Below are 27,804 nucleotides of genomic sequence, written 5' to 3'. Positions count from 1 at the left end.
GGAACCCGGCACCCTGGCTAGTTCTGGTTAGATTAGCCTCCCCTAGGCACCCATAGCCGGAGGACCTAGAGTAGCAGTCCCGTATCGGCTGAGTTAGCCCGGAGGCAGTACCTCCCTAGGCAAGGGTAATGGAAGGGCCGTTGCCCTGAGTGTGCCGGGTTGTCCTGCCGGACATTGTAATGGAATAAATAGTGTTGCCTCCAAGACTTGCGTCCGACGTCTCTGGAATCCACAACACTACACGAGTGTAGTGGCTGACTCAGCGACACGAAGCAGGAGGCACTAATAGGGGTTTTCCCCTTTTTTCTGGCAACAAAACTGACACCTTTTGCAAGGAATCATGCTTACATTAACCACAATATTTGCAGTCAAATGCAAACAAAAAACAATACTCTGATAATTTATGCATTGTCTTTGAAACGGATTGGTCCACACCAGAGACAGCTTTCTTTAGAGCCTAGTCTCATATGGTGTTCGACCAGATGACGCCAAAAGGCGCACAGTTCAAAGACAACGCACTACCAGAGTAATGAGAGCTTGGGGTAAGCAGCTACAGCAGGGGACCTCCTTTGCCAGTACCACTACACGAGTAATGAATTGGCTACGTTCTGTTTACGTCACACTAAACGTTACTAATTAGCTGTGTCGGGGAGTGGCAGGTTTAACAACGCAACATTTATACGCGATTTAACGCAACAAAAACCTATATCATGAATGATACTGGTCGCGAAAGCCTACTGCGTGTAAAAAATAGTTTTTCTTATCGAGCTTAAATGTAATTTTTTCCTGTGCACGACATTGTGGGGAGTGGCTCTGGTTTGCGTGTTGTGTATACGGTTTGGTCGGCGGTATGGATCGTGTGGTTTGGGTATTTTTTTAACCCATTTGTTTTAACTGCCGCAGTGCTGGAAAATTGGCACAGAAGTTAACCTCTTGGGGCAAAGGCGATGGTATTGGTAGTAGCGAGTAGCAGCAGCAGCGTCTATGAAGGCCTGCACTGTGGCCTGCACAGACAAAGATAAAGATCCCCCGTATAGCCTTAACAGGCTGTAGGGGCAAATGCTGTTAGTGAGTAGCACCTATGAAGGCCGGCACTTTGGCACACGAGGAGCTTGGGTGGCCAACATCACGCCCGGTCGCCTTTGTTTCCCTAGTGGCGATGTTTACACACTACCAGGTACTCATTTGAGGCTGAGTCAACCTAGTGAAGGCCCAGGACCGGTTCAAATAATCGTCACTCATGGTGGTTCAGATAATCGTCACGTCGTACAGCATAGCGCTAACCACTACACCACCGCTCCCCACACAGACACGCAGAGACACAGACACACAGACACAAACACTAAGTGGCGGTGACGTCACCACGACGCTTGTGCCAGGCCATGTGCACCTTGAGGCCACGTGAAGTGTCGAACGCCCACTGGCAGGAGGTCACGGGGCAGACCCAGCAGGTGCCACGGGTCGACTGACTCTCTCAGCAGTATCACGGTGGCTGGGAGATGTTAACAACCTCGCCTGGTATACAGGAGGTCGTGGGTTCGATGCTGACCCTGCTCGCTGCTGCTGCTGCTGCTGTATATTTGGAGCTTGCCTCTCTCTCTCTGCTCGTTGTGGTCACTGCGTGGATTTCCCTTTCCTGGTTCTCCTCCGGTTTTTCCTTCCTCCACGTTGAGAGTCAACGTCTCTACGCGTTTAGAGCATTTGGCTGCCGCTATAAATATCCACACACTGATGATGGTGGTGGTGGTGGTATCGGCCACTCATCCGGGATAAGAAGGCTCAGCTAATCGAGTCTCTCACCTTTCTGAAGAGATGCCGCGACTCGAAGGTAATACCAATCGCATTTACACTAACCTATGCAAATTCCTTTGTCAAGGCGCCCTTCCTCCTTTAACCCAGCTTAAATATACGCTGCCAAGCCTGGTGGTGTTCATTCAGACGCTGTTTTTCCGACAGACCTGTCCTTCACCTGAGGACGGCTGCTTGCGTTGTGGCCGAAACGTCGTGAGAATTGTATTTTATTATGTTTTATTTATTTTATTATTTCCCTTCTACGTGATTTTACCGAAAGAACCAAGAAGATGAATCCCTGCAGTCATGAAAGCTTTAAATCGAAAATTGAGCTGTCATCGTTTGTGATAGCCAGGTCGCTCAGTGGAACCTTGGCTGGTAAAACAAAATAGGTGAGTTTAGTCTATGGCTCTCTATGTAGCTCGATGGGCTTCTGTGGATCTACGGGTCTCTATGAATATGGGTCTCTGTGGGTCTCCGTGAGTATGGGTCTCTATAATTTTGGGTCTCTGAGTATGGGTCTCTGTGGGTCTCCATGAGAATGGGTCTCTGCGGGTCTCTATCAGTATGGGTCTCTGTGGGTCTCTATGAGAATGGGTCTCTGTGATTCTCTTTGAGTATGGGTCTGTATGAGCACAAGTCTCTATGAGTCTCCGTGAATATGGATCTCTATAATGTTGGGTCTCTGAGAATGGGGTTCTGTGGGTCTATGATTATGGGTCTCTTTGGGTCTCTATTAATATGGGTCTATATGGGTTTCCGTTAGTATGGGTCTCTATAAGTATGCTTCTCTATGAGTATGGGTCTCTGTGGGTCTCTATGTGTATGGGTCTCGGTGGATCTCTATGATTATGGGTCTCTGTGGGTCTCTATGAGCATGGGTCTTCGTGTGTCTCTATGAGAATGGGTCTCTGTGGGTCTCTGAGAATGGGTCTCCGTGAGAATGGATGTTTATAAGTATAATTCTCTATGAGTATGGGGCTCTGTGGGTCTCTGAGTATCGGTCTCTGTGGGTCTCTATGTGTATTGGTCTCTGTGGGTCTCCATGAGTATGGGTCTCTGTGGGTCTCCATGAGAATGGGTCTCTGTGGGTCTCCGTGAGTATGGGTCTCTATTATTTTGGGTCTCTATGAGTATGGGTCTCTGTGGGTCTCTGAGTATGGGTCTCTGTGATTCTCTTTGAGTATGGGTCTGTATGAGCACAAGTCTCTGTGAGTCTCCGTGAATATGGATCTCTATAATGTTGGGTCTCTGAGAATGGGGCTCTGTGGGTCTATGATTAATGGTCTCTTTGGGTCTCTATTAGTATGGGTCTCTATTAATATGGGGCTCTGTGGGTCTCTGAGTATCGGTCTCTGTGGGTCTTTATGTGTATGGGTCTCTGTGGGTCTCTATGAGTATGGGTCTCTGTGGGTCTCTATGAGCACGGGTCTCTGTGGGTCTCCATGAGTATGGGTCTCTATAATTGTGTGTCTCTATGAGTATGGGTCTCTGTGATTCTCTATGAGTATGGGTCTCTATAAGTATGCTTCTCTATGAGTATGGGGCTCTGTGGGTCTCCGAGTATGGGTATCTGTGTGTCTCTATGTGTATGGGTCTCTGTGGGTCTCTATGAGTATGGGTCTCTGTGGGTCTCTGTGAGTATGGGTCTCTGTGGGTCTCTATGAGTATGGGTCTCTGTGGTTCTCGTTGAGTATGGGTCACTATGGGTTTCTATGAGTATGGGTATCTGTGGGTCTCTATGACAATGGGTCTCTATGGATCTCTATGAGCATGGCCTCTGTGGGTCTCTAAGTATGGGTCTTTATGAGTATGGGTCTCTGTGGGTCTCTATGAGTATGGGTCTCTGTGGGTCTCTGTAAGTATGGGTCTCTGTCGGTCTATATTTGTATGGGTCTCTGTGGATCTCAATGCGTATGGGTCTCTGTGGGTCTCTATGAATATGGGTCTCTGTGTGTCTCCATGACAATGGGTCTCTATGGATCTCTATGAGCATGGCCTCTGTGGGTCTCTAAGTATGGGTCTCTATGAGTATGGGTCTCTGTGGATCTCTATGAGTATGGGTCTCTGTGGGTCTCTATGAGTATGGGTCTCTGTGGGTCTCTGTAAGTATGGGTCTCTGTCGGTCTATATTTGTATGGGTCTCTGTGGATCTCTATGCGTATGGGTCTCTGTGGGTCTCTATGAATATGGGTCTGTGTGTCTCCATGAGAATGGGTCTCTGTGGATCTCTATGAGTATGGGTCTCTGTAGGCCTCTATAAGAATGGGTCTCTATGATTATGGGTCTCTGTGGGTCTCCATGAGAATGGGTCTCTGTGGGTCTCCATGAGAATGGGTCTCTATGAGCATGGCCTCTGTGAGTCTCTAAGTATGGGTTTCTATGAGTATGGGTCTCTGTGGGTCTCTATGAGTATGGGTCTCTGTGGGTCTCTATGAGTATGGGTCTCTGTGGATCTCTATGCGTATGGGTCTCTGTGGGTCTCTATGAGTATGGGTCTCTGTGGGTCTCTATGAGTATGGGTCTCTGTGGGTCTCTATGAGTATGGGTCTCTGTGGGTCTCTATGAGTATGGGTCTCTGTGGGTCTCTATGAGTATGGGTCTCTGTGGGTCTCCATGAGAATGGGTCTCTATGAGCATGGCCTCTGTGAGTCTCTAAGTATGGGTTTCTATGAGTATGGGTCTCTGTGGGTCTCTATGAGTATGGGTCTCTGTGGGTCTCTATGAGTATGGGTCTCTGTGGATCTCTATGCGTATGGGTCTCTGTGGGTCTCTATGAGTATGGGTCTCTGTGGGTCTCTATGAGTATGGGTCTCTGTGGGTCTCTATGAGTATGGGTCTCTGTGGGTCTCTATGAGTATGGGTCTCTGTGGGTCTCTATGAGTATGGGTCTCTGTGGGTCTCTATGAGTATGGGTCTCTGTGGGTCTCCATGAGAATGGGTCTCTATGAGCATGGCCTCTGTGAGTCTCTAAGTATGGGTTTCTATGAGTATGGGTCTCTGTGGGTCTCTATGAGTATGGGTCTCTGTGGGTCTCTATGAGTATGGGTCTCTGTGGATCTCTATGCGTATGGGTCTCTGTGGGTCTCTATGAGTATGGGTCTCTGTGGGTCTCTATGAGTATGGGTCTCTGTGGGTCTCTATGAGTATGGGTCTCTGTGGGTCTCTATGAGTATGGGTCTCTGTGGGTCTCTATGAGTATGGGTCTCTGTGGGTCTCTATGAGTATGGGTCTCTGTGGGTCTCTATGAGTATGGGTCTCTGTGGGTCTCTATGAGTATGGGTCTCTGTGGGTCTCTATGAGTATGGGTCTCTGTGGGTCTCTGTAAGTATGGGTCTCTGTGGATCTCTATGCGTATGGGTCTCTGTGGGTCTCTATGAGTATGGGTCTCTGTGGGTCTCTATGAATATGGGTCTCTGTGGGTCTCTATGAGTATGGGTCTCTGTGGGTCTCTATGAGTATGGGTCTCTGTAGGTCTCTATAAGATTGGGTCTCTATGAGTATGGGTCTCTGTGGGTCTCCATGAGAATGGGTCTCTGTGGATCTCTATGAGTATGGGTCTCTGTGGGTCTCCATAATAATGGGTCTCTTTGAATATGGGTCTCTTTGGGTCTCTATGAGTGATGGTTTCTGTGGGTCTATATGAGTATAGGGCTCTATAAGTATACCTATCAATGAATACGGGTATCTGTTGATCTCTATGATTATGGGTCTCTGTGGGTCTCTATGAATATGGGTCTCTGTGGGTCTCTATGAGTATGGGTCTCTGTGGGTCTCTATGAGTATGGGTCTCTGTTGGTCTCTATAAGATTGGGTCTCTATGAGTATGGGTCTCTGTGGGTCTCCATGAGAATGGGTCTCTGTGGATCTCTATGAGTATGGGTCTCTGTGGGTCTCCATAATAATGGGTCTCTTTGAATATGGGTCTCTTTGGGTCTCTATGAGTGATGGTTTCTGTGGGTCTATATGAGTATAGGGCTCTATAAGTATACCTATCAATGAATACGGGTATCTGTTGATCTCTATGATTATGGGTCTCTGTGGTTCTCGTTGAGTATGGGTCTCTGTGAGTCTCTGTGAGTATGGGTCTCTGTGGGTCTCTTTGTATGGGTCTCTGTGGGTCTCTATGCATATGGGTCTCTGTGGTTCTCGTTGAGTATGGGTCTTTATGAGTCTCTGTGAGTATGGGTCTCTGTGGGTCTCTATTTGTATGGGTCTCTGTGGGTCTCTATGAATATGGGTCTCTGTGGTTCTCGTTGAGTATGGGTCTCTGTGAGTCTCTGTGAGTATGGGTCTCTGTGGGTCTTTATTTGTATGCGTCTCTGTGGGTCTCTATGAATATGGGTCTCTGTGGTTCTCGTTGAGTATGGGTCACTATGGGTCTCTATGAGTTTGGGTCGCTTCTGGCCAGTTAACACTTCTGAACAGAGACAACAACTCAGTTGTGGTGCCTTACCAACCAGTAAAATATAAAAGTGTATAGTTGGTTCAGAGTTGAAAAAACCGAAAATAAAGTTATCCATTTCATATTCTTTGGGTCTTTCGGTAAAGCCACGTAGATAGAAAAAAATAACCAAAATCAAAATCACGACGTTTCGATCGCAACACAAAAAATCGTCAAGTGAAAAAGTAAAGACCCATAGAATATGGATTCCTGCAGTCACGAAAACTTTAAGTCAAGATTTATCCAGTTCAAGTTTCAAGTTCATGTGTTAGGTGTAGCCCTGTGAGCCATTCGGCTCTTGAATCGGGTGCAACCGCAACAAACAAAAAACAAAAACATGAACAAGAAAACATCTTCAAGTGACTATGTGACTAAGTGCAAACAGAAAATCCAAGAAAAGACAGCAAAATATTGCAGAAAAAACACCGTACACCAACGCTGTGTGCAAAAATCCCAGTGGGATGCAAGTCAAACAACAATAACAGCAACCATAACACAACTTAGATTAACGCCATTAATCTTACTCCGTACTACAACAAACAAACATGGCCAAACCAGTAATCTTTTCGAAATCACCAAAATAAAGCAATGAAACAGTGATCATAGGAACTGATAGAATTTTCACAATAAACGACGTAAACAACATGTATTACCAAAACCCTGCAGCCATAGCTGGCTGAATGAGTCACTCCACAACAGCAGGAGCATCAATCGGAGTATTAGGCAGACACACACTTGTAGTTACACACACAAATCGACTGACACACACACATAGAGTTCCACACACATATCGACTCACACATACATACATAGACTGAATAACAACAACCGCCATTCGCCAGTAAGTGGCGGTGACGTCACCACGACGCTTGTGCCAGGCTATGTGCACCTTAAGGCCACGTAAAGTGTCGAACGCCCGCTGGCAGGAGGTCACGGGGCACACCCAGATGGCACAGGTCGACTGACTGAGACGATTGGCTGATGCACCACCTGTGCCCCCTACTGTGGCAACTTGCTGTGCTTTAGCCACCGGCGCTCCGTCACCTCTGCTCTTGAATGTTGTTCGGGGTGGGCGGCAACGAGTCGACTTGCGGCTCCGGTGCCGCTCGTCACAGGAAGCGTGCCGGTGTGTAGTGATTTATGATTGATCGGTGAGTGATTGGTTAGTGATTTGTGATGCGAAATGCACTTTCGAGCAGTGACGTCGTTTCTCGAAACGACTTCAAGGCTGCCAAGACGTTACAAATATTCACTTTCAGTTGGAGAGGAAAGAGAGCGAGGTGAGTGAGTATGGGAGTGAGTGAGTAGTGGAGTGGGTGTATGAGTGAGTGAGTAGGGGAGTAAGTATATGAGTGAGTGAGTAGGGGAATAAGTGTATGAGTGAGTGAGTGAGTAGGGGTTGGTGTATGAGTGAGTGAGTGTGTGAGTAGAGGAGTGAGTGTTTGAGTGAGTAGAGGAGTAAGTGTATGAGTGAGTGAGTAAGGGAGCGAGTCTGGGAGTGAGTAGGGGAGTGAGTGGGGGAGTGTGTGAGAGAGTGAATGAGTAGGGGAGTGAGCGGGTGAGTGAGTGCATGAGTGAGTGAGTAGGGGAGTGAGTGTGTGAGTGAGTAGGGGAGTGAGTGTATGAGTGTGCGAGTGAGGGAGTATATGAGTGGGTGAGTATGGGAGTGAGTGAGTAGGGGAGTGAGTGGGGGAGGAAGTGTATGAGTGAGTAGGGGAGTGAGTGGGGGAGTGATTGTTTGGGTATGGGAGTTTGTGAGCTTATTTGTGTGTGTATATAGGGGATAGTGTTTAAGGGGCCTTACCATCAGCCCCACCAATGAGAGGCGTATTGATGCTCGGGTGCGGTCAAGGGATGGCTCCCTATTGGTCAACCATGTTACGTATGCCGATGATCTGGTGATTGCTTCGCACTCAGAAGAGGAGTTGGCTGTGGTGCTGCTGAAACTGGATGATGCCACTAAGAGGTGGCATCTTATCATCAGCACCACCAAAACTAAGCACCTGCCCTGGTATTTTGTACCATTGGACACTCCACCCCCAAAAACTCCCAATTGGTGATGGGGCAGTTGTGGAGAGAGTGGAGAGTTTCCCATAACTGGGCAGTGTGCTTATGACCGGCTCTGGTTTGACAGCAGAGGTCTTACTCCGAATCAGTCGAGCGGCATTATCTTTGCATCGGTTGCGTAACACTGTGTGGAAGCTACCTGCTCTGTTGCTCCACACGAAGCTTCAGGTCTTCTCGGCCACGGTCAAGCCCTCCCTTCTCTACGCTTGCGAAACGTGGACCCCCCCTAATGGAACATCTTCGCTACTTAGAAACATTTAGGCTGGCCTGCCTACGATCCATCCTGGGTTTAACATGCAGGTTGGATTGTGTGAGGAGCTCACAAATCCTTGAAAGATCTGGACAAAGTCCCATCGGTGAGCTCCTCCGGCAGGCAAGTGCTGCGTTGGCTGGGTCATGTAGCCCGCATGCCCTACCAGTTTCTGTCTGGCCGCATAGAGGGGGCTGAACGGGCACGACATGAGCTAGAGAAGAGGTGGTACAGGAGGATGGGAGCTGAGACTGGTACCAGCGGTGTTAAGATCGGCCTCTGTGGATGAGGAACGTGAGGGACGCTGCTGCGCAGTTGGAGGCAGTCACCCTCCAGCAACAACAGAGGGCAAAGGAGCGATGCTCACAACAAAGAGCAGAGTGCCGTGCGGCTAAAACACAGCAAGTTGGCACAGGAGGGGGCACAGGTGGCGTTCGGCCAGTCGTCTCCGTCAGAGAGCCCATGGCACCTGCTGGGTCTTTCCCGTGACCTCCTGTCTGAGGGGAGCGATAGTGTAGTGGTTAGTGCGCTGCGCTATGAACCCGGCGACATGGGTTCGATTCCCGCTCACGGCCAACAACAGTGACGATTATCTGAACCGGTCCCGGGCCTCGCCTAGGTCGACTCAGCCTCAAATGAGTACCTGGTGCGGTGTGTAAACATCGTCACCAGGGAGACAAAGGCGGTCGGGCGTGGTGCTGGCCACCCATACCCTCGTGTACCGTTCCGGCCTTCATAGGTGCTCGCTAACAGCACTTGCCCCTACAGTCTGTTAAGGCTATATGGGGGATCATTGTCATCTTTGTCTGTGTGTGGGGAGTGGTAGTGTAGCGGTTAGCGCGCTGCGCTACAAAAGTGGCGACCCGGTTTCGATTCCCGCTCATGGCCAACACCAGTGACGGTTATCTGAACCGGTCCTGGGCCTCTCCTAGGTTGACTCAGCCTCAAATTAGTGCCTGGTGCGATGTGTAAACATCGCCACGAGGGAGACAAAGGCGGCCGGGCGTGGTATTGGCCACCCAACCCCTCGTGTTCCATGCCGGCTTTCATAGGTGCTACTCGGTAACAGCACCTGCCCAGACAGCCTGTTAAGGCTATACGGGGGATCTTTATCTTTGTCTGTGCGTGCCACAGTGCAGGCCTTCATAGACGCTGTTGCTGCTACTCGCTACTACTAATACCGCCCTTTCCCCAACAGGTTAACTTCTAGATTTGAAGCTTTCGTGACTGCAAGGATTCATATTCGTAGGTTTTTTCGGTAAAGTCACGTAGGTAAAAAAATAAAATTAATAAAAGTAAAATAAAAATAAAATAAAAATCACGACGTTTCGGAGGCAACACCAGCTTCCGTCTTCAGGTGGAACCGTCACAGCACGATTGCTGTTACTTGAAACAGCAATCGTGAAACAGCAATCGTGCTGTGACGGTTCCACCTGAAGACGGAAGCTTGTGTTGCCTCCGAAACGTCGTGATTTTTATTTTATTTTTATTTTACTTTTATTAATTTTATTTTTTTACCTACGTGACTTTACCGAAAAAACCTAAGAATAGGTTAACTTCTATGCCAATTTTCCCACGCTGCGGCAGTTAAACAAATGGGTTTAAAAAATACCCAAACCACACGATCCATACTGCTGACCAAACCTTATACACAACACGCAAACCCTAGCCACCCCCAAACTCCCCACAATGTCGTGCACAGGAAAAAATAACATTGAAGCTTCCACGATCAGTATCATTCGTAATATAGGTTTTTGTTGGGTTAGATCGCTTAAGTGTAAATGTTGTTTCTAGATTTGAAGCTTTCGTGACTGCAAGGATTCATACTCTTAGGCTTTTTCGGTAAAGTCACGTAGGTAGAAAAATAAAAATTAAATTAATAGAAGAAATTATAGAAACAAAATAATAAATCACGATGTTTCGGAGGCAACACAAGTCTCCATCATCAGGTGGGACCGTCACAGCCAGATTTGCTGCATTAAGTGAGGCAGGGATTCCAAGATGCAAGTTCTTAAATACAAGTTAAGGGGGAGGAGAGGGGGGGGGCTTAGAATGTGGTAGCCAATGAATGGAACGTATTGGGAGGGGGGCGGGGCTAAAAGAGAGCACAAGGTGTACGTAGACGTCGACATGGACGTATTCGTGCGCAAGCCCCTGTTGGTGCACATGATAACGTATTGGAAGGGGGGGGGGGGCTAAAAACGTCGTGATTTTTATTATTTTTATTATTTTATTTTTTTATAAATTTTAATTTAATTATTTTACCTACGTGACTTTACCGAAAAAAATTAAGAGTATGTAAATGTTGTGTTGTTAAACCTGCCACGACCCGACGCAGCTACTTAGTAAGGTTGCGTAAGCAGAACGTGGCCAATTCGTTACTCGTGTTGGGCCATACCAAGGCTCTGTATATGTCTTCTTACTGTCACCACACTCACAGGCCGATAGGGGGCGGCCGGGAGAGTGAACGGGAGGTGTGGTGGTTAACCTGGGGTAACCACCTCCCCCCCCCCGGTTGCCCCGTGACCAGAGGTTGAGACCCCAGACCCCCAAGGGGTGGGGGCTGGGGGCCAACGGTCCATTCCCGACCCTTCCAGACCCTTCTAGAAGGTTCGAGGGAAGGTGTGGCTCGGGTCGGGGTAAGCCCCAACTTGTGTATAAAAGCCGGTCCTCTCAACGGGACCGGCACAGTTCATCCACTCAAGACGCGAAGACGTCTGAAGACTAGAGCAGCACCCTGGAACCCTCAACCGAGGCTCTTGTAAGAGCCGGGTTGTAGCAGACCAGTGGTGGGACCCGTACCCTGGCCTTCCGTAGGTCCCGTAGCGGATGACCTGTGAGTGCATAGCCCGGAGTCTGTAGGGCTCTGCTAGAAGGGAAGCCGTACCTCCCTTAGGTTATCGGGTGAACGGGCCAAACCCCTTAGTGTTACTGGGGCCATGCCCCTCAGTGTTTCGGCTAGTGTTGTCGTTTATCTACAATAAACGTGTTGCCGCTAAGAAGAGGTCTCCTAGAGGTTTATACCACAACACTAGTACAGCACATCAGCTGTGTGTTGGAGAGAAAATCCACAACATTTACAACTTTAAATTTCGATTTAAAGCTTTTGTGACTGCAGGGATTCATCTTCCTGGTTCTTTCGGTAAAGTCACGTAGAAGGGACCTGTTCTTCTTGTGGCCGAAACGTCGTGAGAATTATTTTATTATGTTTTATTTTTATTGTTTTATTATTTCCCTTCTACGTGACTTTACCGAAACATTTACAACATGAGTACTCAGTAAATATTGGAGAGAAAATCCACAACATTTACAATCACGTAGGTTTTTGCGAACAATTGCATCCATTATATAGGTTGTTTCTTGGGTTAGATCGCGAAAACTTAAAGGTTGTGTCATTAAACCCGTCACCACCCGACACAGCAAGGTTGAGTGTCTCGTAAACAGAACGTGGCCAATTCGGTACTCGTACAGCAACTACACCGGTTGTGTGTTGGAGAACAAATCGGCAACATTTACAATCTGAGCACGACGTTTCACCAATAATTACAATCGGCATCATCAGGCGACAGCCAGATCCAACACAACCGGTGTGCTATACTAGTGTAGTGACGTAAAATTGATCACGTAGCAGCATAGCACCGGCTGCTGGCAGGGAAGGAGATCTGCAGCATACAGCAGCCCTGACTGCAGAGGTCGCAAACGGGTTTTGATTCCTTACCCGTACCCGGCCGCACCAGGGTCGCAAACGGGTACCCGTACCCGTGCCCTACCCGATACCTGGCTACCCCTACCCGGCCGGGTATCGGGTACGGGTACCGGGTACCCGATTGCGACCTCTGGGATGAAGCCATGTGGCAGGCGCGGGTGGGTTGATTCTAGGAACTTGAATTGTGAGAAGAGACAAGACGTTGGGAAATGAGTGACAAACGGTGACTCACCAGTGACTCACGGCCTACCCGTACCTGTACCCGGCCGCACCAGGGTCGCAAACGGGTACCCATACCCGGCCGGGTACGGGTAGCCGGGTATCGGGTAGGGTACGGGTATCGGGTACCCAATTGCGACCTCTGCCTGACTGACAGCAGGTCACGTGATAGACCAGAGAGATGGATGTAGGGGAAAGGTTACGGAAGGGGCACATCGAGAACCCGATTGGAGGTTCCAGAAGGGGGCGTGGTTGGGGGCGGAGCCAGGCCACGCTGGCAGTAAAAGAGGGGCCCCGGGAGGGGAGCTCGGGGTTGTCGTGTGGAGTGGCATCCCGTCACGCTGCTGGAGTCTTCACCATCTCGGCGTCGCCAGTCAGGCAGTCTACCAGCTGTCCTGACTGGGAACCATAGTTACCGAGTGTTAACTGTTAGGCCGTGTTAATAAACAGAGTGCATCCTACACTCAGTGTCTCTGAGTCAGTCGCTACACTAGTAACGAATTGGCACGTTCTGTTTACGTGACAAACCTTACTAATTGGCTGTGTCGGGTGGTGAAGGGTTTAACGACACAATATTTATATTTTCGTGAACTAACCCGAAAAAAACCCAATATTATGGAGGTACACACAAGTACACACAGGTACACACAGGTACACACAGGTATATTCCCAGGTACGCACACACATGCAGGTACACTCACAGGTAAATACCTAAGTACACACACAGGTAAATACCTAGGTACACGCACACACAGGTACACAAAAAGGTACACTCACAGGTACACTCACAGGTACAAACACAGGTACACTCACAGGTACACACAGGTACACACAGGTACATACACACACAGGTACACACACACAGGTACACACACACGCAGGTACACTCACAAGTAAATACCTAAGTACACACACAGGTAAATACCTAGGTACATGCACACACAGGTACACAAAAAGGTACACTCACAGGTACAAAAACAGGTACACTCACAGGTGCACACATAGGTACACACACAGGTACACACACACAGGTACACACACACACAGGTACACTCACACACAGGTACACTCACATGTACACACACATAGGTACACACAGGTACACAAATAGATACACAAAGATCCCCCGTATAGTCTATAACAAACTTTATGCATGTGCAATGTTCTTGTACCTCCTGTTGTTTGCTCTCCAACACACGACCGGGGTAGTGTGTGTGTGTGTGGTGTGTATCTATATGTGTTTGTCTGTGTGTGTATCAGTCTGCGTGTGTATCTGTCTGTGTGTCTGTGTGTCTGTGTGTCTGTATATCTGTCTGTGTATCTGTCTGTGTGTGTGCAGGATATACGGGGGGTGAATGTGCAAAGAGAGAAACTGACAGAGACTGACAGACGAGGCCATAGATGCCATGGTGGAGGATGTTTGGGCTCAGCAGGGCACCTCAGTCTTGCTGAGGTGTGCACAAAGCCTTGTCCAATACGCCAAGTACAACGAACTGAATTGGAGCAAGGTAAGGCGGTCCTCAGATTACGAACACCCAACTTATAAGAGCCACGACTTATGAACAACTGCATTTCCTTAAGAACGCCATCCACGCTTACGATCACCACCAGCACTTACGAACACCATCCGTACTTAGAAACACCACCCACATTTACGAACACCATCAGCACTTACGAACACCACCCACACTTAAGAACGCCCCACACGCTCATGAACACCACCCACACTTAGGAACGCCACGCACGCCTATGAACGACACCCACACTTACAGACACCACACGCACAAATATATAGCAACGGCAATGATCGTCAGGGTCCGGGACCGAACCCACGACCTCCTGCATACCAGGTGAGGTAGTTAACATCTCCTGGCCACCGTGGCGTTAGTTGTCAGTATCGAACCCGCGACCTCCTGAGTAGCAGCAAAGGTAGCTAACATCTACGAAACACCATGGTGTTAGGGTCTGGGGTCGAATTCACAACTCGTGCGTAGCAAGCGAGGTTCTGGAAAACACCCTAATCTTATTTCCGCCTTTAAGGAAGCCGATAACCACAATATAATACGCTATACATTACACTAATCTACAGCGACTATATACACTACACCTACTCTACACACTACACATACTATACACACTATACCTACTATACAATGCACTACTATATACTGCACTACTATGCTCTACTATAGACTACACACAACACGACTATACACTGCACTATTATACACTGCACTACTATACACTGCACTACTATACTATACACTGCACTGCTATACACTACACTACTTTACACTACGCTACTATACACTGCACTACACTACCATACACTACACTGCACTACACTACTATACACACTACTATGCACTACACTACTATACACACTACACTGCTATGCACTACACTACACTACCATACACTGCATTTCTATACACTGCACTACATTACTATACACTGCACTACTCTACTATACACACTACACTACTATGCACTACACTACACTACCATACACTGCATTACTATACACTGCACTACACTACTATACACACTACACTACTTTACACACAACACTATACAATAGACTACTGCAAAGAAACTCCTTGGAGACGTCCATTCTAAGAAAAGGTGAAACCTGTAATTTCTCAAGAATAGCGGAGACATACATCTCCGCGAACAGTCAGCTCCCATGTCCTCCACCTCGTGGCTTGTTGGTTTCCGGGTAGGCCTCGGCAAGGTAAGGTAAAAGTTAAAAGGTAAAAACAACGAGTCTATTTTTACCCTACATTTTACCTTATACCACAATACAATCACTCTACCCTACCTTTTACCCTTTAGCAGGTAAGGTAAAAGGTAAAAAGCAACGAGCCTACCTTTTACCCTACCTTTTACCCTTACCCCATACAAATTACCCAATTACAGGGTAATTACTAGGGAATTACACATGAACAAGGTTTATAACGGTAAATGCTAGGTAGAGCGATTTATTCATATAGAATATTCTCGATGATTCCAATTTTACACGCTTGTTGTTATTGTTGTTGTCATTGTTGTTGTCGTTGTTGTCGTCGTCGTTGTCGTCGTTGTTGTATCCTCAAATCTTGTAACAAAATTTTTACCCACTTCCTAATGTGGTATCGACTGCAAACTTGGTATACGTATGTCATACTGATGACACCACTATATTCTATCATAAAATCCTTTTTTATACGTTATGTTTCGGCTTGGGTCTAATTGTCCACGCTCAACTGACGTTGGCTGTAATTGGCCACGGTCCCTTACGTTATGGCAAGCTTCGGGGCCACTTCCTGGAGTCGTGGAGTTCTGCCATTACTCGCACATTTAATAAAAGCGTGTTTTTAAGAAAGTTTATTTTTAATATTACTTATTAAATGGAGGCCACGGACTGCGCCACGGAGCTTCTAGCGGTAAACAAGGCACCGTATTTACCGGGTAATACTTCGCGCTACCTTTACCCTACCGGGTAATTCTTCCGAGCTACCTTTACCCTACCCTTTACCTTACCCCTTGGCATGTCGACACCTTTACCCTTTACCCTGTTACCCGGTAAAAAGGGTAAAGTACCTTACCTTGCCGAGGCCTATCTCCGGGCAAGCGCCCAGATTGCGGGGGGGTGGCGGGGGATGACTCACTGCCCTTGTAGACCCTCTCGGCCCCGCCCCTATCAGACAGCGCCCTCCAACCCACTATGGCACTTGCCTTCAATTATCTCAATGGCGCCGATTTCTCAATAATACACTGCACGATTATGCACTACACTATACACTACTATACACTACACTATACACGACTATACACTACGCTATACAGTACTATTTCCTACACTATACACTGCACTACTATACACTACACTATACACGACTATACACTGCACTATACACTACTATACGCTACACTATACACGACTATACGCTACGCTATACAGTACTATTTCCTACACTATACAATGCACTACACAATGCACTACTATACACTACACTATACACTACTAAACGCTACACTATACACGACTATACACTACGCTATACACGACTATACACTACACTACACACAACACTACTATACACTACTATATACTACATTTACACTGCACTACACAATACACTACTATACACTATACTATGCAATACTATACACTACACTACGATACGCTACTATACGCTGCACTATACACTACTATACACTACACTGTACACGACTATGCACTACACTACACACGATACTATACTAGACACTACACGACTATACACTACACTACTATACACTACACTACTATACACTACACTATACATGACACTACTATACACTACATTACTATACACTACACTAGTATACACTACACTATACATGACACTTCTATACACTACACTACTATACACTACCATATACACTACTATACTATACACTACACCACTATACACGACATGACTATACACTACTCTATACACTACTGTAATGGGTTCGAATTTATGTGAAATCGACGTGACACAAAAAAAGATGCCTGTTCTTGCCCAGAAATGGTTCACACGTGCAACCCCCACATCTTCGAAGGCCACCCGTACACGTACAAAATGGCGTCTCCACGGCTTCCCGCGCACGCCCAAAATGGCGGCCCAGCGCGCGAACATCTCTGTGGTTCCCGCGCACGCACAAAATGGCGGCCGTATGCTTGTCCGGCAATCCCGCAATTCCCGCACACACGCATATCTCCGCGGTTCTCCCCGCACTTGCATCCCAGTATACATACTCCTTTGGGAATCACAACAGACAATCCATGTCCCATGTTTACATCCTCCGAGGTCTCTGCGCGTCGCCGCAGTTCGTTGCACGTATCGACCGTAACGGGGGAAATTTAAACAAGTGTATTTCCAAGACTCGCGTTGCAGCAATCAGCTGTCCCAACCGAGCTGAGAAGACACATCGCTAACACACTCCAACTCGCAATGCAGCCCTTGGCTGCACGCAAGCGAGCGGAGAGAGCAACGCCATTTGGCGGCAATTTACAGCCCCTTGCACCCTTGATTTACGTAGAACCCAAGGGCCATCCTCGCAAAAAAAAAGTTTTTTGCTTTTCGTCGAGCAACGAAAGACAGGAACCCACCAGCGAGTTCGAATCACACTTGTCCTGCCAACCCTTATGACATCAACCACGGGATTTACACTGGTCTCAGCACCCAACTCAAGAGCAACTCACCTAAGCTCCCTGAGCCTCTGGCTCACTGTTTCAGACTCGCCTCGGAGTGTCTCGATCTCCGGGCTGTCAAGTCAAGCTGCCAGCCACAGCATGACGGGACCACACTCGTGTCAACACGCAACAATGACAGGGGCATTCTGGTCAGGCTCTTTGCCCCAGATAAGCCACAGCCAGCATCACAATCCAAATCACTGGCACCATATGTCACCATCACAATTTAACGATCCGTACCAAGGATCACAACAATGCACCTCACAACCCGTATCCGTGCAGTACATACAGTCCGCACATCGCGATCTCTGCATTAACCACAATACTTGTGGTCAGAATGCAAACAAAAAACACTCTCTGATAATATCTTGATTTTCAGCTTTCGTGACTGCAGGAATTCATACTCTTTAGTTATTTCGGTAAAGTCACGTGGTTAGAAATGAAATAAAACAAAATAACTAAGTGACTTTACCGAAAGAAGCAAGGAGTATACTCTGATAATATGTGTGCGTTGTCTTTGAAACTGATTGGTCCACACCAGAAACGGCTTTCTTTTGAGCGCCATCTCAATTGGTGCTCGACCAGAGGACCAAAAGGACAATGCATATCTTATCAGAGTATGTTTTTTTGTTTGCATTCTGACCAGAATTATTGTGGTTAGTGCAGACATGACTCCTTGTAAAATGGTTTCAGTTTGGTGTTTTAACATCGTAACACAACTGTTTTGTTTGCCAGAAAAAAGGGGAAAACCTATTCTCAGGGTGCCACTGGTCACTGTCATTCTGTGCTCCTCGAGCGCCGTTGGGACCGGTATTGTATCCGCCCTCGGTGGTGTTCGTGATGACAGTAAATGGTATCGCGTGGCTTTGCCAAGCAGGCCACAAACACAGTGACATCCAGCGATGTCGCTACACTACTATACACTCCACTATACACTAATATACACGACACTATACTATACACTATTCTATACACGATACTACTATACACTACACTATGCACTACACTATACACTACACTACAATACACTACACTATACACTACTATACACTATATACGCTAATATACACGACACTATACTATACACTATTCTATACACGATACTACTATACACTACACTATGCACTACACTATACACTACACTACTATACACTACACTATACACTACTATACACTATATACACTAATATACACGGCACTATACTATACACTATTTTATACACGATACTACTATACACTACACTATGCACTAAACTATACACTACACTACTATACACTACACTATACACTACTATACACTACACTAGACACTAATATACACTACACTATAACATATTCCTGCGGAGGGAGCTGGTAGGAACGTTAGGTTGCTCGGTCAATGGCCAGGGTGAATGGCGGCGTGGTGTATACCGCAAATATGGCCGACTGTGAGGGCAGGCACAAGTCGGCGTGAGTAGGTTAAACGTTCAGTTTTTTAAGGGCACCACGGAGTGACCAGCCCCTCCCCACCCAGCCCCTCCCCACCCAGCCCCTCCCCACCCTCCCCTCTCCACCCAGCCCGACCCATCCCATTTTTGGATACACGACGACGGACGGACACAATAATCCCCTGTGGGCTGGTGGAACCAGGTGGTTCCTACCAGTACTATACACTACACTATACACGATACTACTATACACTACACGATGCATTACACGAAACTATACACTACACCACTAAACACTACACTATACACTACACTACTATACACTACATTATACACTACTATACACCAAACTACTATCCACTACACAATAGACTACACTACTGTACACCACACTACTACACACGACACTGCTATACACTACATTATACACTACACTACTATACACTATATTATACACTACACTACTATACACTACATTATACACTACATTATACACTACAGTACTATACACTACACTATACACTACATTACTATACACTACATTATACACTACACTACTATACACTACGCTATACACTACACTACTATACACTACATTATACACTACATTATACACTACACTACTATACACTACACTCTACACTACACTACTATACACTACATTATACACTACATTATACACTACACTAATATACACTACACTATACACTACACTGCTATACACTACATTATACACTACATTACTATACACTACGCTATACACTACACTACTATACACTACATTATACACTACATTATACACTACACTACTATACACTACACTCTACACTACACTACTATACACTACATTATACACTACATTATACACTACACTACTATACACTACACTATACACTACACTGCTATACACTACATTATACACTACATTACTATACACTACACTATACACTACACTACTATACACTACACTATACACTACACTACTATACACTGCACTATACACTACAGCACTACACCTGCAATAATCACGATTTGGCCGCGTGCTTGCGCAGGTGACAGGTGAGGGCGCCGATGACACCATCTTGGTGAAGCACCTCGGTGATAGCGGCGGCGGCGACGTAGGAGTGCAGTACAACCCTGCGTACGGACCCCGCTTCCGCCTGGCGCCCGACAACTCGCTGGAGATTGACGGGGCCGGCTTAGGAGATGCGGGGAGCTACTCGTGCCACCTGTACCCAGAGCTCGGCGAAGTGGTGCACGTGCAGAGGACAAGGCTCGTGGTGGTGAGAGGTGAGCTGGTGGTGAGGAATGGTGAGGTAGTGGTGAGGTAGTGGTGAGCTGGTGAGTTAAGGTGAGTGGTCAATGGAGCTACTCCTGCATCCTGTACCCGGAGATCAGTGGAGTGGTGCACGTGGAGAAGCAGAAGCTCGTGGTGGTGAGAGGTGAGCTGGTGGTGAGGAATGGTGAGGTAGTGGTGAGCTGGTGAGTTAAGGTGAGTGGTGAATGGAGCTACTCCTACATCCTGTACCCAGAGATCAGTGGAGTGGTCCACGTGGAGAAGCAGAAGCTCGTGGTGGTGAGAGGTGAGCTGGTGGTGAGGATTGGTGAGGTAGTGGTGAGCTGGTGAGTTAAGGTGAGTGGTGAGGGCAGCTATTCCTGCATCCTGTACCCGGACTGGTAACAAATTGGCTGTGTACGAAGATGCTGGATGCAATCGCCAGCGAAACGTCGTGTTCCTCAAATTCGAAATGTTGTGGATTCACTCTTCAAGCACACCGGTGGGCTGAAGAAGTAACTAATTGGCGTTTTGTTAACGTGACACATTTCTTACTGATTGGCCATGTCGCGTGGAGGAGGGTTGCGACACATTTAAACTTAGGCGATCTAACCCAAAAAACGTCATTATGAATAATACCATTATATGGTTCTTTCGGTAAAGTAACGAAGATAGAAGAAAAAGATAATAAGAATAAAATAATAAAAAATAAAATAAAGTGAATAGAAAACAATAAAAATATCACGACGTTTCAATCGCAACGCAAGGGGGCGTCATCAGAAACAAGGGAGGTTAGCCTCTGAGGGCAAGCTGTTTATAAAGGTTTAGAGATGGGCGGGGCAGTTGTTAATGTAGGAGAGGTCTCCGACACGGGCAGTAGGTCTACACCAATCAGAGAGCTGTTTATGAAGGTTTAGAGATGGGCGGGGCAGCTAATGTTAATGTCGGAGAAACCTCCGACACGGGCAGTAAGTCTACATCAATCAGAGAGCTGCTTATAAAGGTTTAGAGATGGGCGGGGCAGTTGTTAATGTAGGAGAGGCCTCCGACACCTGCAGTAGGTCTACACCAATCAGAGAGCTGTTTATAAAGGTTTAGAGATCGATGGGGCAGCTAATGTTAATGTAGGAGAGGCCTCTGACACCGGCAGTCGGTCGCGAATGCCTACGTGTTAAACTGGGTGTATGCCACACACACACATATATATATTTCACGCATACGCAACCGTCCATCGTTGGCCGCACTATCTAGCTATAAAAGTTTGGCAGGCTTTCGAGCTAGCGGCGTCCAGCGACGTCGAAGTACGGCGGCGACGATGGTGGTGACATGTTCGCATGGCAGAGGTCGCAAACGGGTTTTGATTCCTTACCCATACCCGTACCTGTACCCGGCCGCACCAGGGTCGCAAACGGGTACCCGTACCCGGCCGTACCCGTACCGTACCCGTACCCGGCCGGGTACGGGTAGGGTACGGGTATCGGGTACCTGATTGCGACCTCTGGGATGAAGCCATGTTGCAGGCGCGGGTGGGTTGATTCTAGGAACTTGAATTGTGAGAAGAGGCAAGACGTTGGGAAATGAGTGACAAACGGTGACTCACCGGTGATTCACGGTCTACCCGTACCCGTACCCAGCTGCACCAGGCTCGCAAATGGGTACCCGTTTGCGACCTCTGACCGCCCTCACCACGTGGTCTCGCTCCTCCCTCACCACGTGGTCTCGCTCTGCCCTCACCACGTGGTCTTGCTCCTCCCTCACCACGTGGTCTTGCTCCACCCTCACCACGTGGTCTTGCACCGCCCACACCACGTGGTCTTGCACCGCCCTCACCACGTGGTCTTGCACTGCCCACACCACGTGGTCTCGCTCCTCCCTCACCACGTGGTCTTGCTCCTCCCTCAACACGTGGTCTTGCACCGCCCTCAGCACGTGGTCTTGCTCCTCCCTCACCACGTGGTCTTGCACCGCCCTCACCACGTGGTCTTGCACCGCCCTCACCACGTGGTCTTGCTCCACCCTCATCACGTGGTCTTGCTCCTCCCTCACCACGTGGTCTTGCACCGCCCTCACCACGTGGTCTTGCTCCACCCTCATCACGTGGTCTTGCTCCTCCCTCACCACGTGGTCTTGCATCGCCCTCACCACGTGGTCTCGCTCCGCCCTCACCACGTGGTCTTGCTCCTCCCTCACCACGTGGTCTTGCATCGCCCTCACCACGTGGTCTCGCTCCGCCCTCACCACGTGGTCTTGCACCGCCCTCACCACGTGGTCTTGCTCCTCCCTCACCACGTGGTCTTGCTCCGCCCTCACCACGTGGTCTTGCTCTGCCCTCACCATGCCCCCCCTTCTGGAACCTACTGGCAGATTCCCGGGGCTTCCAGAAGGCCCCTTCCATGAACTTTGCCTGGGTGGTTTATGCTCTGAGGTTTTTTTTGGTTCAAGTTCATTTATTTGATGTCGCCCTGTGAACCATTCGGCTCTTGAATCGGGTGCAACCGCAACAAACAAAAAACTAAAACTTGAACAAGAAAACATCTTAAAGTGAATACGTGACTGAGTGCAAACAGAAAATCCAAGAAAAGATGGCAAAATATTGCAGATAAAAGCACCGTACACCAACGCTGTGTGCAAAAATCCTAGTGGGGATGGAAGTCAAACAACAACAACAACAACCACAAGACAACTTAGATTAAGGCCATCAGTCACGTAGGCAAAAAAATGAAAATTAATAAAAGTAATAATAGAAACAAAATATAATCATAAATCACGACGTTTCGGATGCAACACAAGTCATCAGGTGGGACCGTCAAAGCTAGATTTAATGTACCAAGTGAGGACAGTAAATTTGTCAATTATCTAAACCGGTCCTGGGCCTCTCTTAGGTCGACTCAGCCTTAAAAGAGTACCTGGTGCGGTGTGTAATCATCGCCACTGGAGAGACAAAGGCGACCGGGCGTGGTGCTGGCCACCCACCCCCTCGTGTGCCGGTCTGGCCTTCATAGGTGCTCGCTAACAGCACTTGCCCAAACAGTCTGTTACAGGCTATGCAGGGGATCTTTGATCTTTGTGTACCTGTGTGTGTACCTGTGTGTGTATCTGCGTGTGAAACTGTGTGTACCTGTGTGTTTACCTGTGTGTGTAACCTGTGTGTATGTTTACCTGTGTGTCTGTCTGTGTGTCTGTCTGTGTGTGTGTACCCGTACGTTCCATTTCCCAGTGGCAGAGACGATCACCGATTTGGCTGTTCAGGCCAAACGCTTCACGGACGCTGCACCAGAGTCTCAAACCAGCCGTGGTGATGGATTTGATGGTGGTGGTCTTGGTCATGGTGAAGTTGGTGGCGCCGGTGGTGGTGATGGTGATCACGGTGGCGGTGGCTTTGATTGTTTCTCGATGGAAGCCATCGTTTGCTACGCCATTCTCGCCATCACAGCGCTCATGCTCGCCGTCTTTCTGGTGGGTGCACGAAGATGTACCATACAACGCCTGCAGCCCATACAACCTATGTAACCCATGCGTAACGCGTATACCCCGTGTAACTATCAAAGATACACAGGCGTGTGGGGAAGGATCAGAAGTGACAGATCGAATTTGCAGTGTCCCATGCATGTGTCCATTTGTGTGTATGTGTCAGTGTGTCTACCTGTGTGTGTGCCTGTGTGTCCGTTTGTGTGTCTGGATGTGTGTGTGTGTCCGTTTGTGTGTTTTAGTGTGTGTGTCTGTGTGTGTGTACCTGTGACCGCTCCAATTTAACAGCAGAGGTCTCACTCCGAATCAGTCGAGCGGCATTATCTTTTCATCGGTTGCGTAACGCTGTGTGGAAGCAACCTGGTCTGTTGCTCTGCACGAAGCTTTGGGTTTTCTCGGCCACAGTTATTCCCTCCCTTCTCTACGCTTGCGAAACGTGGACCCACCTAATGGAACATCTTCGCCGGTTAGAAACATTCAGGCTGGCCTGCCTACGATCATTCCTGGGGTTAACCTGGCTGAATTGTATGAGGAGCTCACAAATCTTCGAAAGATCTGGAAAACTCCCATCGGTGAGCACCTCCAGCAGGCAAGGCTGCGTTGGCTGGGCCATGTAGCCCGCATGCCTAGCCACCGCATGCCCAAACAGCTTTTGTTCGGCCGGATCGAGGGGGCTAAACGGGCGCAGCACGGGTTAGAGAAGCGATGCAGTGATGTGTTATAGGAGGTTGTGGAGCTGAGTGGATTTGCCGATGACTGGTACCAGCGGTGTCAAGATCGGCCTCTGTGGAGGAGGCTCGTAAAGGACGCTACTGGGCAATTGGAGGCAGTTGCCCTCCAACAACAACGGAGGGCGGAGGAGCGATGCTCACAGCAATGAGCGGAGCACCGGGTGACTAAAGCACAGCAAGTTGGCACAGTAGGGGGCACAGTTGGTGCATCAGCCAGTCATCTCAGTCAGTCGACCCGTGGCACCTGGGTCTGCCCCGTGGCCTCCTGTCAGTGGGTGTTCGACACTTCACGTGGCCTCAAGGTGCACATGGCCTGGCTCAAGCGTCGTGGTGACGTCACTGCCACTAGTGGCGAATGGCGGTTGTTGTTGTATATGGGGAACAGTAGTTTAGCGGTTATCGCGCTGCACTATGAAACTGGCGACCCGGGTTCGATTTCCGCTCATGGCCATCACCAGTGACGATTATCTGAACCGGTCCTGGGCCTCCCCTAGGTCGACTCAGCCTCAAATGAGTACCTGGTGCGGTGTGTAAACGTCGCCACTGGGGAGACAAAGGCGGACGGGCGTGGTGCTGGCCACTCACCTTCTCGTGCGCCGTTCCGGCCTTCATCGGTGCTCGCTAACAGCACCTGGATCTTTGTCTTTGTGGGTGTACCTGGGTGGTCACGTGCCACCCACATTGTTTCTTCAGATCACTTTTTTACCTACGTGACTTTACCGAAAGAACCAGAGAGTATGTGGATTGTTGTCTTCATGTCTACTTGCTACTGACAGCACTTGCCCCTACAGCCTTGCTAGAGGCTACCTGGGGATTGTTGTCTTCATGTCTACTTGCTACCCACCCTCTCGTGTGCCGTGTCTGCCTTCATAGGTGCTCGCTAACAGCACTTGCCCCTACAGTCTGTTAAGGCTATACGGGGAATATTTGTGTTTGTCTTTGTATATGCGGGTTTCTGTGTGTGCGTCCCTTCATATATCCCTCCCCAATCACTTCTTCACTGTCCCCTCACGAATGGTCAATCGTCCGCCCTTTTCGCATCCTTGTTGTATTTCTACACTCTCCAGTGTTGTAGATCTCCCCTCCCCCCGAACCTCTAACCAATTCCCCGTTCAGTAACCACGTTTAAGCAAGCACTTCACGCTGAGGTTTCGTTGATCGTGATACAAAACCAACGCTCATACCTATGTATATTATTATTCATGTGTAACGTGAGTTTCGTGTTGTTGTTGCGGTGTTCCACAGGTTACAAAAGCGAGGAATTGGCAACGATATCAGAAAAATCTGCACGGGCAAACGTGTCCAGAGCGGGGTGAGGGGAAGATAGATGGTCGTTAAACCTCCCCTTACGCTCGGAGCACGGCCACCAAAAGAATGCCCGGCCATGCAGTTCTGTTGAGATAAGTCATGGGGGACACAATGAGAAGCCAGGATTTTTTTTATACTTCTCGCTGGCGATGAGAGAGTTACGTGCTTAGGATGTTCAAAGACCGTTGATAATTGTTTTTTTTTTACTCTTCTATCTGGCAACAAAATTGACACCTTTTTTACAAGGAGTCATGTTTGCATAGACCACAATACCTGCAGTCATAATGCAAACAAAAAACACAACTCCGATAAAAGGCGCCTTTTCGCGTCATCTGGTCCAACCCATATGAGACTAGGCTCTAAGGAAAGCTGTCTCGGGTGTGGACCAATCAACTTCAAGGACAGTGCATACATTATCGGAGTTATGTTTTTTGTTTGCATTATGACTGCAGGTATTGTGGTCTATGCAAACATGACTCCTTGTAAAAAAAGGTGTCAGTTTTGTTGCCAGATAGAAGGGTGAAAAACCAATTATCATATTTTTTACTGGCAAATGAGGTTCCAATGATGTTCAAACACCGTCGCAAAATATGACCATGATAAATAAAGAGGTCCAAACACCTCAAGGAATCCAAGTCCCTAACGCCCACACACAAATACTCGCAGTGAACATGCAAACAATAAACATCATCTGATAAAAATAACAGTAATAACACCGTTCAACCAAAAAAAACCTTTTTTTCTGGCCTGGACTTTTGCAGCTGTTTTAGACTAATTTCAGGGTGCTGATTCCAAATCTGATCTCAGATTTGCTCTATCACATCTCATTTTATGCTATTGGCATACCAAATTTTCATTGATTTTACCCGAAATTAACTCTGTCACTTGTGATCACAAGTTGTTGCGAGTCAGTGACTGCTTTAGTGTTAAATATGGTGCTGTATTTTTAGGATAGTGTGTTTATAATATAATTTTATGTAGATATCCACATCTATTTAATATTTTCTTCTTCAGTCGTTATTGAAAATGCAATATTTTATATCTCAAAAACCTGATGTGATAGACAAAAACTGATGCCAGATTTGGAATCAGCACCCCAAAATTACCGTGAAATCGTTGGAATACCTTATGCCAGAACAAAGTGTGTTGACCAGTGTAAGAGGAGGCCTTTCTGACAATAAAACAGGAGTTGTGTTAGGATTGTAAAGAAGCTCCGTGGAGACGTCCATTTGAAAAAAAAGGTGAAGTCTTCATTTTCAAAGTCATTTGTAGACACAGCTCCAACAACAGTCAGCCCCGACTTCCTCCACCTTTGTAGTTCCAGTTTCAGGCAAGCGCCCCTGCTGAGGGCTGTTGTGTATGTAATAAAGCTCGTTGAAACGACTTCTGGAATCCGTCTTTTATTCACTTATGTTACAGTTACTTCACGCTGCTGATAGGCAGCGTGAAAGGGACAGATAGACCGAGAGAGACGCACTGCCACGTGGCAACTCGGAGCCCCGCTCCCGCGTGGCCCCTTCCTCCGTTCGTTCCCGTTCTGACCCCGTGTCGTTCGTTTCCACCCCTATTTAATACCCGGGTCACGTGGTACATTTCCGCCAATCCTCGTTAGCCTGCATCGAATCTTCCAGGCTCCCTCGTCAGCTCCCGAGACCACGCCCCTGACTCATCTGACCATTGGCTGAGGCCAAAGCCAGCAGACCCAATCCCCATAGCTGTCACCTTTCCATCACGTCAGAGCCATGCCCCCAGGCTTTTCCCCATTGGCTGTAAACCAGGACCGGCAGAGCCAATCACCATGACAATTAGTGATACGTCAGTGAGCCGGTTATATCCTCATATTAAATGTATTTTTCCATTATCAATATTAAGAATAATTCTGCCAATTTTTTTTTTTTTCATATAATCAATCGC

General features: G+C 47.8%; 1 protein-coding gene across 2 annotated transcripts; it reads left to right on the top strand.

Moving 5' to 3' along the window:
* Positions 1-1,760: 1,760 nt before the first annotated feature.
* LOC144737895 (uncharacterized) lies at positions 1,761-27,273 on the top strand. 2 transcript variants are annotated; one of them, XM_078620782.1, is made up of 5 exons: positions 1,761-1,828; positions 13,817-13,985; positions 20,160-20,397; positions 23,601-23,839; positions 25,828-27,273. In XM_078620782.1, the coding sequence occupies exons 2-5, from the start codon at positions 13,884-13,886 to the stop codon at positions 25,918-25,920; spliced, it is 672 nt and encodes a 223-aa protein (XP_078476908.1). In that variant the 5' UTR covers positions 1,761-1,828; positions 13,817-13,883; the 3' UTR covers positions 25,921-27,273. The 2 variants fall into 2 exon arrangements, with proteins under 2 accessions (XP_078476908.1, XP_078476909.1); XM_078620783.1 differs by lacking the exon at positions 1,761-1,828 and adding an exon at positions 7,360-7,515.
* Positions 27,274-27,804: the final 531 nt, after the last annotated feature.

Source organism: Lampetra planeri, chromosome 75 (assembly GCF_965212315.1).
Source record: "Lampetra planeri chromosome 75, kcLamPlan1.2.h2, whole genome shotgun sequence".
Taxonomy (NCBI): Eukaryota; Metazoa; Chordata; class Hyperoartia; order Petromyzontiformes; family Petromyzontidae; genus Lampetra; species Lampetra planeri.
The sequence above is the reverse complement of the archived record's forward strand: the minus strand, read 5'-3'. Positions and strand labels throughout refer to the sequence as shown.

Coding starts and splice junctions, on each gene's coding strand:
- LOC144737895 (XM_078620782.1), top strand. CDS start 13,884: ATGGTGGAGGATGTTTGGGCTCAGCAGGGCACCTCAGTCTTGCTGAGG. Junction 13,986..20,159: donor ACGAACTGAATTGGAGCAAG/GTAAGGCGGTCC, acceptor GTGCTTGCGCAG/GTGACAGGTGAGGGCGCCGA. Junction 20,398..23,600: donor AAGGCTCGTGGTGGTGAGAG/GTGAGCTGGTGG, acceptor TCCATTTCCCAG/TGGCAGAGACGATCACCGAT.